Genomic DNA, 13102 nt, shown 5'->3' with positions numbered 1-13102 from the left:
GGTGACGCACTATCATTTGCATTGTGTAACATTGGTTGGGGAGCAAAGTGGGGCACGATGGGCCAAGTATCCTGTAGGGAGGGCTCTTCACTCAGGGCAGGGTCAGTGAGGTTGAGGTCAGCCCGACCCTCCAGTCACCCACCCCACCGCCAGAGACACCCACTTTTATTGCAGGAGGGGTCGTCCATGTCAAAACAGGGGGGGTTGTCGAGGGGTGGCACCCCCTTCACCCAGTGGATGGGTCCCAGCCACTTCATCTGCTTCTCCGCTCCCATGTAGTGACCCACCACCTGCGGAGGGGGGAAGGGGTCAGCATTGGGGTCAGCCTGCCTCAGGAGCCCTGATATCTTGAGGCACACTCACAAACATGCACCACATACACATCACACATGCATCACACACACGTTGCACCCTCCAAAAGACCCTCGCACTCTGCCCCACCGAAACAGCCGTAGAGGGTCAGCAGAAATCCCCACACACCTGGTACTTGCCACTCTCCAGGTCCGTCATGGCCCACAGGTCAAAGTCAGTGTCACGGTCATTGTTTTCGTCCATGCTGACCGTTCCAGTGACACCTATGGGGAGGGGAATGGGTAAGGGGAAGCATGGTGCTGTCGTTGGGGGATGCATGGAGGGGTCCCCAGCTTAGGCTCCCCACCCCAAACTGTCTCAGCGTGGACCCCAGGCCCAGGAGGGGGTCCCACCTAATCCGTCTGGCCCACAGAAGCTCCTTACAGCCCGCACTGACCCCCACATACCCTGGAATTTCCTCCCCTTCATCTTCTCCAGGATGCGGCTGGTGTTGTGCTTGGTGCCGCCTTCGCTCAGCGTCTCGTTCAGTGCTAAGGCGTACAGCAAGATTGCATCATGGAAGCAGCCGGCCACCAGGTTCTTCTGCCGTGGCAAAATGGGGGGCAGGAGAGAGAAGGAGGGGGACAGAAGGGGAAGAGGAGAAAGGTATGACCCCTCCGGCCTCCACACAGGGGCATCCCCCTCCAGCCACATGGGGCTCTATTCCAAGCGCTGTGGGTAGGGAGCGGACCCAGAGGCCCCTTGCTTTCAAGAGTCAATGTCCGGAGGGTCCGACTATGTGGCTGCAGCCCTTGGTCCTCCCCACACCAAATAACAACAGCCCTACTCTAGTGGCACATTTACAGGGCATGGGGCTCTGGATTCCCAATGGCATATGAAGGGGCAGAAAGGAAGGGGCACGTCCCACTGGACTATGCATTGCCACCTCCCATGCAATCCCAGCAAAACCAGTACGAGGAGAGTGACCGCCAGCTGCATCCCAGTGCCACTGTACCTGCCCCATGCTCTTTCTTTACTTCTTCTTCCCATGTCCCTACAAGGATCCACACCAACAAAGCCTATTTATTGATTTATTTGTTGGATTTATATTAGAGTCATAGAATCATAGCGCTGGAAGGGACCCCAAGAAGGGCCATCTGGCCCAACCCCATTCTGCCATGCAGGAACTCTCCATCAAAGCATCTCCATTGACAGCCTCTGGTTAAAGACCTCCAAGGAGGGAGACACCACTCCACTCCACCACACTCCCATTGCCCCCAAAATGGGGTTTCAAGGAGGCTGTGGGGTGGGCACACCCTGTTTTTATCTTTACAACAGCCCTACGAGGTCTCCATCCCAGCAAAAGAGGGTCCCCAAGGAGGAGGGAAGGGATGGGGGTCCCTTGGCATCTCTCCTCCAGTTCTTTCCTTTAGGAAAAGGAGGCGGTGCAGAGGAAAGGTGCACATGGCCATTTTGGGGGCTGGGAGGACTCCTGTTCCCATAGGATGGTTTGGGAAGAGGTCTCTGGAGGGGCCTTTCCCAGCCTCCTCCCCACCTTGGTAGCCAAGCTTCATGACATCCAGCCATTCCCCTAAAAACCCTAAGGGTCTCTGCACCCCCAGGATGGACACAGAGCCCTGCCCCACACTTTCAAAGAGGAAGGAGGCCATTTGGCCTGGAGCCCCCCCCCTCCCCAGACAAATACACTTCCTTTGCTGCCAGATAGCATCTCTAGCCAGCTCCCAACATCCTTTCCCACAGAAGCAAGGCTCTCTGTCTCTCGACTGGCCATTTCTCTCCAGCCTCCGAGGAGCACAGGCCCCAGGCCCCAGACCCCCAGGCCCTGCCCACGCCCCAAGGCAGCAGCAGGCAAAGTGGAGGGGGGACTCTGGGGTGCCCCAAGGCTTTAGGACCTCTGAGCCCCTGGAAGGCCACTGGGCCAAAGGACCCTGAAGAATGGGGGGATCCCTGCAAGGTCCAGGGCCAAGCGGGTTTAACTGTTTGGTTTAATTAAACATGTATTTTGCATGTTTTATAGTGTTTTAACTTGGGACTGTTTCAAATTTGTAAGCTGCTTTGAGTCCCTTGAAGAAGGCGGGATTTAGATAAACATAAACATAAACATAAACATAAACATAATAATAATGGACTGGGAGAAAGGCAAGATACACATAAACATAACAGTAATAATAATAATGTACTGGGAGGAAGGAGGAATATAAATAAATATAATAATGATGATAATGATAATAATAATTCCATATCAAATTTTAGTTATATTTGCCAATAGTCTCAGTTCTTCCAGCCTTAATCCCTGGCAGCACTTTCTCTGGTCCTGAATTTTTATTCTCCAATCCAAATGTTTTGGGATCCCCATCGGAACCCTCTTCCCTAAACTCGCCTGTTTTGGAAGCGGTCGGCTTGCGACCTCCTCTCTCGGGTTTTGTTGGGTCCCTTCTTCATCCTCATTGTCACTTACTATCTGATGTCCTTTTGGTGCCTGTTTATCGAACCATTTCCTGTATTGCTATGTATTGTATATGTATTATCCTACTTGAGAGTATGTATTTTCCCTGGAAGAAGATTAACCATCCATGATGAAGCCAAGCCCTCCCTCCAGTCCATCTGCCTTGGTCCAGGCCTCGGAGGCAGAGAGGAACTGCTGGACCTCTGACCCTTCCCCTGCACCTTTCCCTTCTTCTCCTTCTGTGTCATGTCTTTTTAGATTGGAAGCCCGAGGGCAGGGAACCCTCGAACTAAAAAGATGGCATCTACAGCGCTGTGTAAATTTACAGCACTTCATAAATAAAGGTTAATAATAATAATAATAATAATAATAACAACCTCTTGCTTCCTTGGCATATTTTGCTCTGTAAGCCCCTTCTCCCTGGAAACCTTTCTTTTCCCTGGAAAGCTTTTCCTGCAGAGAGACCCACGGAGGGACCTTCGGAGTCCCCTGGGTTTGGACTTCTTCCATAGGGAAGCCAGAACAGCAAAGTGGATAGGACTCTGGTCCTCCAGCTGTTTTGGACTTTAACTCCCAGAAGCCCTATAGACTCCTTGGCCAACCAGGCGAGGGATTCTGGGAGATGATGTCCAACACATCTGGAGGAACAAAGTTTGGGAACCACTCTTCAAAAGCTATCCATTCCTTTAACTATGTAAAACCGCATGCTTCAAGTATAGTTTCACACTGGGAACTCTTAAGCCATCCCTTTCTATTTCATCCTGTAATAATAATAATAATAATAACAACAACAACAACAATAAAAAACAACTCTGTTCTGGTTTGGTCATGTAGTTGAAAGGATGTCTTATTGCAAATGGAGCAAGCTTGTTTTCTGCTGCTCCAGTGAATAGAACAAAGAACAATGGATGCAAGCTTTCTTTCCCTGCAGTTTGCATCCATTGCTCCATTGTGTCCTATTCTCTGGAGGAGCAGGAAACAAGCTTGCTCCCTCCTCCCTATGACCCCCCTTCAAATACTCAAGCAGGGCTCTCATGGCACCCTGCAAAGCCTTGCTGAGCCCCAAGGCCCGGCTGGGAGCCTTCTTTCCGGCTTGCGCCCCTCTCCCTTTTGCGACCCAAGGCCCAGCTCCCTTCCCTGTCACTTGATGCTCATGATTAGCTTTTGGCAGCGTGTGGGTCGATCTGTGGGTCAGCTGGGAGGCCCACAAGAGTGAGATCACTCTCCCAAAGGAAGGGCACCAGATGCGCCTTGGAGTCACGATAGCAGCAGCTGCAAAGCGACAACGCCCCCTCCATGGCAAGGCTGGGCGCCAGCGGACCCCCAAACCCCCCACCCATTTGGAGCCTGTCTGTGTAAGAAATCGGAGACCCCCTTAAATCCTCCTCACACAAAGCCCTTGCACTGGAAAAATGCATGCAAGGCTGGGGAGACGCAATGCAACCAGCAATTTCCTGGTGCTTCCCAGGACATGCCACAAGCCCTTCCTCCCACAGACGCAACCCACCCACCCACATTTCCCACGCAGGCCTCTGCCAGGCTTCCACAACCCTCCACACACTTCTGCTGAAATGCATTCAGAGCGGAAGAGTAAACATAACCCCAAATGCAGTCCTGGCGCTTGGCCTAAAATCCCTGATAGTTTTCCTGCCTTCCAGGAATCAAGGTTGGCTATGCCTTCCAGCCGGTCAGTAATCCCTGTGTCCTATTCTCTGGAGCAGCAGAAAACAAGCTTGATCCCTCCTCAATATGACACCCCTTCAAACATTTAAACAGGACTATTATTTCGCCTCTTTACCATGTCTTCTCCATCACCCTGATGATGATCATAGAACCACAGAGTTGGAAGAGACCCCAAGAAGAGCCCTGATTCAGTCCAACCCCCTTCTTCTGCCATGCAGGAACTCTCCATCAAAGCATCCCTATTTTGACAGATGGCCATCCAGCCTCTGTTTAAAGACAGCCTCCAAAGGAGAAGACTCCACCAAAATCTCTGAGGAAGTGTGTTCCACTGTCAAACAGATCTTACTGTCAGGGAGTTCCTTCTAATGTTTCTGTGATGGAGAGTTCCTGCATGGCAAAATGGCGTTGGACTGGATTGCCTTTGAAGTTCTCTTCCAACTCTAGGATTCTATGATTCAAACCCAAACCAAGGCTCCTGGGTCCTGGGTCCCCCAAACCCAGATTTCCCCTGCATCCCCTCCAACCCAGATGTCCCCCAGAATGGGGGGCTCCCACTTTCTCTCTATGGGAAGGAGACTCCCACCAGCGGTGGAGTATTTTAGGGAGCGAGGATCAGGTGTCATTGGGAGGTGGGTGGGTGCGATGACCAGGGGAAGGGGGCTTACCAGCGATTCGTTCAGCTCCACCTGGAAGTCCCTCCGGGCCCGAAGGATCACCTGGCGCTGGAAGACCTGGTATTCGGGGTTCTGGGGCTCATGGTAGGTGATGACCAGGACCGTCTGCGAAGGGGGCAAAGGCAGTGAGGGGGCTGCAAGGAAGGCCGGGTCCCCTGGCCAAGGGGTCATCCTATAGCCATCCATCCCCCCTGACCAAAACTAAGGGACCTGGAATAGCCGCTCTTTCTCATCCGGTGTGGTCCTCCCATGGCCCTCTTTGGCTGCCCTCTCCCCAGGTTCAAAGCTTCTGCAAAGACCCCCCCCCAGCACCCCCCTTCCTTGCCCAGCTCTCCTTAAATATGCCCCAAGACCACAACTGTGCGGGCAAAGGGGTCACCGTGCCCCCCTCAAGAGCCCCAACTCACAGAGATGAGGGGTATATAGACCACTGGGGACAGTCAATGCAAAAAGAGTGGGGGTCTCCTTGCTTCTTCACAAGAGTACATCTCCTGCAATGCACTCTCACACCCCCACATTCTTGACAAAAACTTGGGGGGACATAAAGATTTTGCTTTTCTCAGTGTCAAAGCAGCCCACGGACCCCCACCCGCTATTTGGAAGAGGCTAGACCACTGGTCCTCAACCTGTGGGCCGCAACTTCCACAGGGGTTTCCTAAAACCATCAGAAAAACACATATTTCTGATGGTTTTAGGAACCGAGGCACCGCAATTTTATGGTTGGGGGTCACCACAACGTGAGCGACTGTATTAAAGGGTCACGGCGTTAGGAAGGTTGAGAACCACTGCCATAGAGAGTCATGGGGATTGTTTGCCCATAGGGAACCATGGGGATTACTTGCCCATAGAGAATCATGGGGATCATTTACCCATAGGGAAACACGGGGATTACTTCCACATAGGAAAACATGAGGATTATCTGCCCATAGAGCAGTGGTTCTCAACTTGTAGAGGTCAACTAAGACCATCGGGAAACACATATTTCCGATGGTCTTAGCAACTGAGACACCGCAATTTCATGGTTGGGGGTCACCACAACATGAGGAACAGGTCGCAGCATTAGGAAAGTTGAGAGCCACTGGGCCAGATGTATTTCTGGGCCACTGGAGGCTTTTCCTTTGGACAACGTCTTGCTCTAAATGGGAAGGAAGGGACGTGAAGAGGAAGTCCAGTCGCTTCCCAGTTTGAAAAAAGACTATCAAAAATGGGGGCTAGCCCTCTCCCAGAATATAAAATGGCCAATGGCGCATGTGCATGTGCACAGAAAACACACACACACACACACACACACACACACACACAAAGTCTTGGGGGTGCCATGGGTGTTTGGAGGGAAATGATTTGGGGAAAGGAAATGACCACAGGGTCAGCAGAAATGGCCTGGAGGACTGTGGGGACACTTGCTGACCGACACAGACCTTGCAAGGGGGCTCTGGGCAGCCAAAGAAGGTATCACTGGCTCTGGAGACCCCCTTGGCATTGGGGACCCCACTGCCCCCAGCCCTGAGCCCCCCAGAACCCAGGCCAAGGAGGGACCCCAAAAGGGGCAGACTGGGGAGGGGTCCGAGTGCTTTTTTCAAGGGTCTGCTTGAGCCACAGGTCAGTGGTGGCAAAGGCTGCAGAGAGTTCCTGAAACTATAACTCATAGCTTTCTAAAAGCAATTTCTGCTGCTTTTCGCTGAGCCATAAATCCTCCCTTCGAGGGAGTGCAGGTCAGGCAAGGTTCAGAGGCCTCCATGCCATGGGACCAGCCTTCCCTCCATGGGTCATCTTGTGCGGCCCCAGCCCTGGACTCACCTGGAAGGCTTTCCTTAGCCCCTCTCCTCTGGCCGCCGCAGGGTCTGGCGCCTCCTTGCTCTGCCAGGGCTTGGCAGCCTCCCGGTGCCCCTCGGCCCGAAGGCTCTCCCCAAAGACATCCACGTAGAAGAAGACGTAGTCACCATTGGTCATGCTCTCGTCCTGGGCCAGGTGCAGGACCTGGTGGAGCATCTCCAGGGGCCCACAGATGTAGATGACTGAGGAAGGAAGAAGCGCAGGGCAAGGAACGCTGAGACACAGGCTCCAAAGGGCAGAGGTCCTGGGCAAGTGAGTCCCTGACCTCCACCTTCAGATGACCCCTTCCAAAGCCCACACCTTACGTGGCATGGCTTCCACTTACAGGGACACAGAGGAATGGGGGGGGGGGGAGACTTGTGGATCCTCTAAACCTCTTGGATGACAGAATTGGGGGCAGTGACCAGTGGGGTGTCCAGTGGGGTTCAGTCCTGGGCCAAGTTCGGTATTCAACATCTTTATCAATGACTTGGATGACAGAATTAGGGGCATACTTATCAACTTGGTTGACCAGCCGAACTCAGAAAGTGCTCAGCAATGGCTCTTCCTCCTGGAGAGGAGTGACCAGTGGGGTGTCCATTGGGGCTCTGTCCTGGGCCCAGTTTGCTATTCAACATCTTTATCAATGACTTGGGTGAAGGAATAGAGGGCATGCTTATCAAATTTGCAGATGACAACAAATTAGGAGGAATAGCTAATACCCCAGAGGACAGGATCAAAATTCAAAACGACCTGAATAGACTTGAAAGCTGGGCCAAAGCTAACAAAATGAAATTCAACATGGAGAAATGTAAGATACAGTGGGCCCTTGTTATCCGCTGGGGTTTGGTTCCAAGATCCCCGATCCGTGGATCACAAAATCCATGGATGCTCAAGCCCCATTAAATACAATGGCATAATAAAATGGTGTCCCTTATAAAAAATGAAAAATCAAGGTTTGACATTTGAAATTTATACTTTTTTGAACATTTTCAAACTGTGGATGCTTGAATCCGTGTATTAAAAATCCATGTATAAGAAGGGCTGGCTGTATTGCATTTAGGGTGGAAAAACAAAATGCACAGATATTAGGATGGGGGACACCTGGCTTAAGGGGACTTCCACATGTGAACGGGACCTGGGCCCAGGACAGAGCCCCACTGGACACCCCTCTGGTCACTTCTCTCCAGGAGGAAGAAGAAGAGGAGCCATGGCTGCGCACCCTCCTTCCTTCTCCCCTTCTCTTTAACAAGAATGGCCCTGACACTTCCCTGCCAGGATCCCAGAGCTGGAAAGCCATTTTTAGTATTCTTTTTTGGAAGGGAAGGGGACACAGATTTCACCGTGAATGTGTGGGTGTGTCCTTAGCACTTGGGCGGGGGGCTCTGGGACCCTCTCGGCAGCTGCCCAGCAGGATCCCAAACTGTTTGGGGGGGGGTTGCGGTGTGGCGGCAAGAATGTGTAGTTCCCTGGATGCTGGCACCTTCCCCTTGGCGCAGTAATTGGAAACAGAAGGGCCGGCCGCAGGCTCTGGAGGCTCCAGTTACAGGAAGGAAGGGGAGGCTCTGGGCCCAGTCCGGCAGCACAGGAAGGGGGCAAAATCCCCATTTCCATCCCCATGGCAGCTCCCCTTTGCTCCCCTCCAGACAGGCAAAGGGACCAGGGGTGCCGCTCTGGGGGTCCTTCTGGCCATTGTCCACTACAAAGGCCTCTGCCTCTTGTGGTCACTGGACAGCAAAGGGTCCAAGGTGCCCGGGGGGGGGGGGTCTGCCGGATGGTTTGATTGTGAGTTCCTGCATGGCAGGGGGCTGGTCTGGATGGCCCTTTGGGTCTCTTACAACTCTATGATTCTATGGTTGAGAGTTCCTGCGTGGCAGAATGAGGTTGGACTGGATCAAGGCCCTTCTTGGTGTCTTTTCCAGCTAAATGATTGTACAGTTCTATGATTCTAAGGCCAGGAAAACACCAAAATCCCTTGATTTTACCAAGGGATGCGGCTGTGTGCTTCCTTTGCTCATGGTGTAACATCTGTATTTGGTTCACAGTTGTGTAACCCAAAATTCCAGAAGTGTAACCGTTGCACGCGTAGTTGCACATTCCTGAATGGTGAAGAATTGGTCATCTGTTCTGAAGCTGCACCACTGAGTAACAGCATTATGGAGACAGCAGGCGCACTAGCAAGCTTGTTTTCTGCTGCTCCAGAGAACAGGACACAATGGAGCAGTGGAGGCAAAACACAGGAAAAGAGATTCCACCTAAACATTAGGAAGAACGTCCTGACAGTTAGGGCTGTTCGACAGAGGAACAAAATCCCTTGGAGTGTAGTGGCGTCTCCTTCTTTGGAGGCTGTCTTTAAACAGAGGCTGGATGGCCATCTGTCAATGGGGATGCTTTGATTGAGAGTTCCTGCATGGCAGAAGAGGGGTTGGCCTGCATCAAGGCCATTCTTTGTCTCTCTTCCAACTCTATCATTCTATGATACCCACAGCTGCCATGCCCCTCTAGTCTATTAATTGGTCCTAGAATGTAAACACACACATTTCATGCCCAACTTCTGAATGGTGGCATCATTTATAGACCACGTTCCTACCTGAGGGTTGGGTCTCATTAAGCTCTGCATTCTACACAAGCCTTATCTGGAATGACTACATGGCACGACTCAATGCGCATTGACATGTGCAGCGGCACCACATGCACCACTCAGATTCCACAACCTTCACAGAATCATTGAATCATAGAGCTGGAAAAGATCTCAAGAGCCCTGATCCAGTCCAACCCCCTTCTGCCATACAGGAACTCTCAATTAAAGCATCCCTGACAGATGTCCATGCAGCCTCTGCTTAAAGGCCTCCAAAGAAGGAGCCCCACCACTCTCCATTAAAGTAGTGTGCTCCCCTGCCTTCCCACTGTCCCTCTGTCCATCATGCCCATCCTCTCCGCTGCTCTCTGTCTGTCAAGGGAAGAGAGCAGGTGGCCTGGCTTTGGCTGGATGCTACTTGGGCTAAAAAGGGAGGGAGGCATCTCAATGGCATCCAGGCGGCATGCGCAGGAGGGGGATCAAGGCCTTCCTAGAGTCCGGGGAGACAAGAGGAAGCAGCTGGTGTCAAGAGGTGTCACCTTCACGGCCGACTGAACGGGAAACGTCCCTTGAGAGAGTCGGAGAACGGAGTCACATCCTGACCCCTAACACTCCTCTCAGGATTGAGCACTCAGAATCATATCCATATGTCAAAACCCTATGGCTGAGATCCTGTGGGGCATAATACACTTGTCTCTCCGTATTCGCCAGGGTCCAAAAGACACTGACCACAGAACTGCAATGGAGGAGCTACAAAGGCCTAGTAGAGTGTCCTCTCTAGGAATCTCTAGGTCCTCCAGGGCAACTCTGTGGTCAACGTCCGACAGACACTGACCATAGAACTGCAATGGAGGAGCTACAAAGGCCTAGTAGAGTCTTCTCTCTAGGAATCTCTGGGTCCTCCAGGGCAACTCTGTGGCCAACGTCCGACAGAAACCAACCATAGAACTGCAATGGAGGAGCTACAAAGGCCTAGTGGAGTATCCTCTCTAGGAATCTCTAGGTCCTCCTGGGCAACTCTGTGGTCAACGTCCGACAGACACTGACGATAGACCTGCAATGGAGGAGCTACAAAGGCCTAGGAGAGTGTTCTCTCTAGGAATCTCTCATAGCCAGACGCAGAATGATGGCATCACTGGCTGAGATCTACCTGGGGTCCTCCAGAGATGATGTGATTATTCTGCATCTGACTCTGGAGCCAGATGCTTCCATGACCTCTGACCCCTGCTCTCTACCAATCACAGAATGGGCAGAATTTGGGGGCAGAAGAGAATACTGTACCAACTTGTGCAACAACTACAACAACAGCATGACAAATACATGTGAAGGTCTTTGACCAGAGGTTGGATGACCTTTGAACAGAGGTCCTATTCTCTGGAGCAGCAGAAAACAAGCTTGCTCCATTGTCATCCCTTTAGGTATTTCAATAGGGCTCTCATATCACCCCTTAGCCTTCTCTTTTCCAGGCTACACTTCCCCAGCTCCCTAAGTCTCTTCTCTTAGCATTTCATGGTTTCCAGACCCATCACCATTGTGTTCCAATCTCTTTTCCTCTCATTTCAATCTATTGCTCTGGGTCCTTTTTTCTGGAGCATCAGAAATCAAGCTTGCTCGCTCCTCAATATGACCTCCTCTCTTCAGATTCTTAGAGAGGGCTATCATGTCACCCCCTGAACTCTCTCTTCTTCGGGCTAAACATACTCTGGGTGGGTCACACTCTCTCGGCCGCAGAGGAAGGCAAGGGCAAACCCGCTCTGGCCATGATAGTCAGGAATGACTTGAAGGCACCCAACAACAATATAGGCAGCAGGATGTGAAATTTGGTGCCGCACAACAACAACAACAACAACGCTGGAACCAGGAACCAGGCAAGGAAGCGGAGCAGGAGGAAGGCTTGGCAGCTGCGGAGGGCATGGGCTGAGAGCCCAGGAGCCCCTGCCCCCCAAGCGGTGGCCCTCTCTGTGTGGCTGCCAGCCACCCTGCCCTCCTCTTGGGGCAGGTCAAGGGGCCCTCTGGCCCCCCAGCTCTTCCCAAGGGCCAGGGGAGGAAGGCAAGGGGCCCTCTGCCCAGGCCCTTCCTCTGCCCTTCCTGCCAAGGTTGCCTTTCAGCAGGGCTGGGGGGGCGCCTGGGGGAGCCTCCGGAGGAGCCTCGAAGGCCAGGGATACGGGGGACAGCCCCGGAATGTTTTCTTGGGGCTCTAAGGAAGCAGGACCACTTCTGGATCCTTTCAGTGTAAGGCGCTTTGATCCTTTGGAGAAACGGGATGTTGTTGTTGTTGTTGTTGTTGTTGTTGTTATATACTTGTGGAGCCCTGCCCCCGAGGAAGGGGTCCACCTGAGCAGAAAGAAACCAGAAGAAGAAGAAGAGGAAGAAGAGGAAGATGAAAAGGAGGAAGAGGAGGAGTTGGGAGAGAGCCCCCCCAAAGGGCCCTGATCCGCTCCCAGCCCCTCCTCCTCCTCCTGCTGCCCTGCAGGAACTCTCCCTCAAAGCCTCCTCCTTTTGACAGAGGGCCATCCAGCCTTCAAGGATGGAGGAGACTCCGGCTTGGAAGAAGACGAGGAGGAGGAGGAGGAGGAGGAGGGGAAGGAGGCAGGCCTGTCTCTGGGGCTGGGGCTGGGGGGGCTGCCTCGCCCTCTTGGCCGGGGATCGGGGCCGGGTGACGCAGCAGAAGGAGGAGGAGGAGGGTCGGGGGCTCCCTTTCCCTCCGGGCTCCTTCGGGGGCCTTACCTCTGCCGCTGGCGCGGATGAAGTGGACGGCGGCCTCGGGTCCGGCTGCCTCCTCGGGGGGGCCCTGCCGGGGGCTCTCCTCCTGGGTCTCTCCGGGGGCCTCGGCGGGGCCCTGCTGCTGCGGCGGGGCCTGGGGGGCCGGGGCTCCGGGGGCGGCGTAGCTGTGGTAGGCGACGGCCAGTCCCGCGTGGCGGAGCTCCTGGTAGACGCCCTCGATGGTGAAGTAGAAGGGCCGGTCGTCGGTCTTGCGGTCCTCGTAGAGCAGGGCGGCGCGGCGGGTCCAGTTGAAGCGCCGGTGGAGGAGGGCGGCGAAGGCGCCCAGTTTGGGGGCCGAGGGCCCGGTCCGCACCAGGGTCCCGTAGTGGCCGCCCTCCTTGTGGCTGAAGTCCGAGGCCACCGCCCCCGCCGTCAGCAGCGGCAGCCGCCAGTGCGAGGCGAAGCGGGCCACCGAGGCCGCCGGGTAGACGCAGCCCGGGCCCAGCAGCAGGTCGGGCGCCTCGTAGAGCATCAGGTCCACCGCCCGCAGCGGCGCCACCGACTCCGAGCAGGCCCCCTCCCCGGCCCCGGACCCCTCCTCCTCCTCGGAGCTGCCGAAGACCAGGCGCGGCGGCGGAGAGGGGCCCCGCCAGCCCTCCAGCGCCAGCTCCACCGCCGGACGCACCCGCGCCAGCGCCCACGGGTAGAAGGACGAACGCCCCGGCAGCACCAGCGCCACCGTCACCCGAGAGGAAGGAGAAGGAGACGGAGAAGGAGAAGGAGACGAAGGCGACCCCCAGGCACCCCTCCAGCAGAAGCAGAAGCAGCAGCAGAAGCAGGCCAGCGCCGCCAGCAGCCCCCGAAGCAGCGCAGGCCACCAGCCCGGCGCCATCG

General features: G+C 54.2%; 1 protein-coding gene across 1 annotated transcript in view; it reads right to left on the bottom strand.

Annotated features, from left to right (window-relative positions):
* Positions 1–13100, bottom strand: part of LOC149324308 (atrial natriuretic peptide receptor 2-like) — a 31356-nt gene extending 18256 nt beyond the window's left edge. The window contains exons 1-6 of the mRNA XM_089488672.1: positions 12233–13100; positions 6913–7130; positions 5107–5220; positions 759–894; positions 481–575; positions 164–290 (exon numbers count right to left, since the gene is read on the bottom strand). Of these exons, the coding sequence (XP_089344798.1) occupies positions 164–290; positions 481–575; positions 759–894; positions 5107–5220; positions 6913–7130; positions 12233–13100 (1558 nt within the window). The remainder of the gene's footprint in view (positions 1–163; positions 291–480; positions 576–758; positions 895–5106; positions 5221–6912; positions 7131–12232) is intronic.
* Positions 13101–13102: the final 2 nt, after the last annotated feature.

The sequence above is a fragment of the Sceloporus occidentalis genome, unplaced genomic scaffold (genome assembly GCF_023333645.1).
Source record: "Sceloporus occidentalis isolate IW3139 unplaced genomic scaffold, rSceOcc1.0.p SCAF_1, whole genome shotgun sequence".
Lineage (NCBI taxonomy): Eukaryota > Metazoa > Chordata > Lepidosauria > Squamata > Phrynosomatidae > Sceloporus > Sceloporus occidentalis.
The sequence above is the reverse complement of the archived record's forward strand: the minus strand, read 5'-3'. Positions and strand labels throughout refer to the sequence as shown.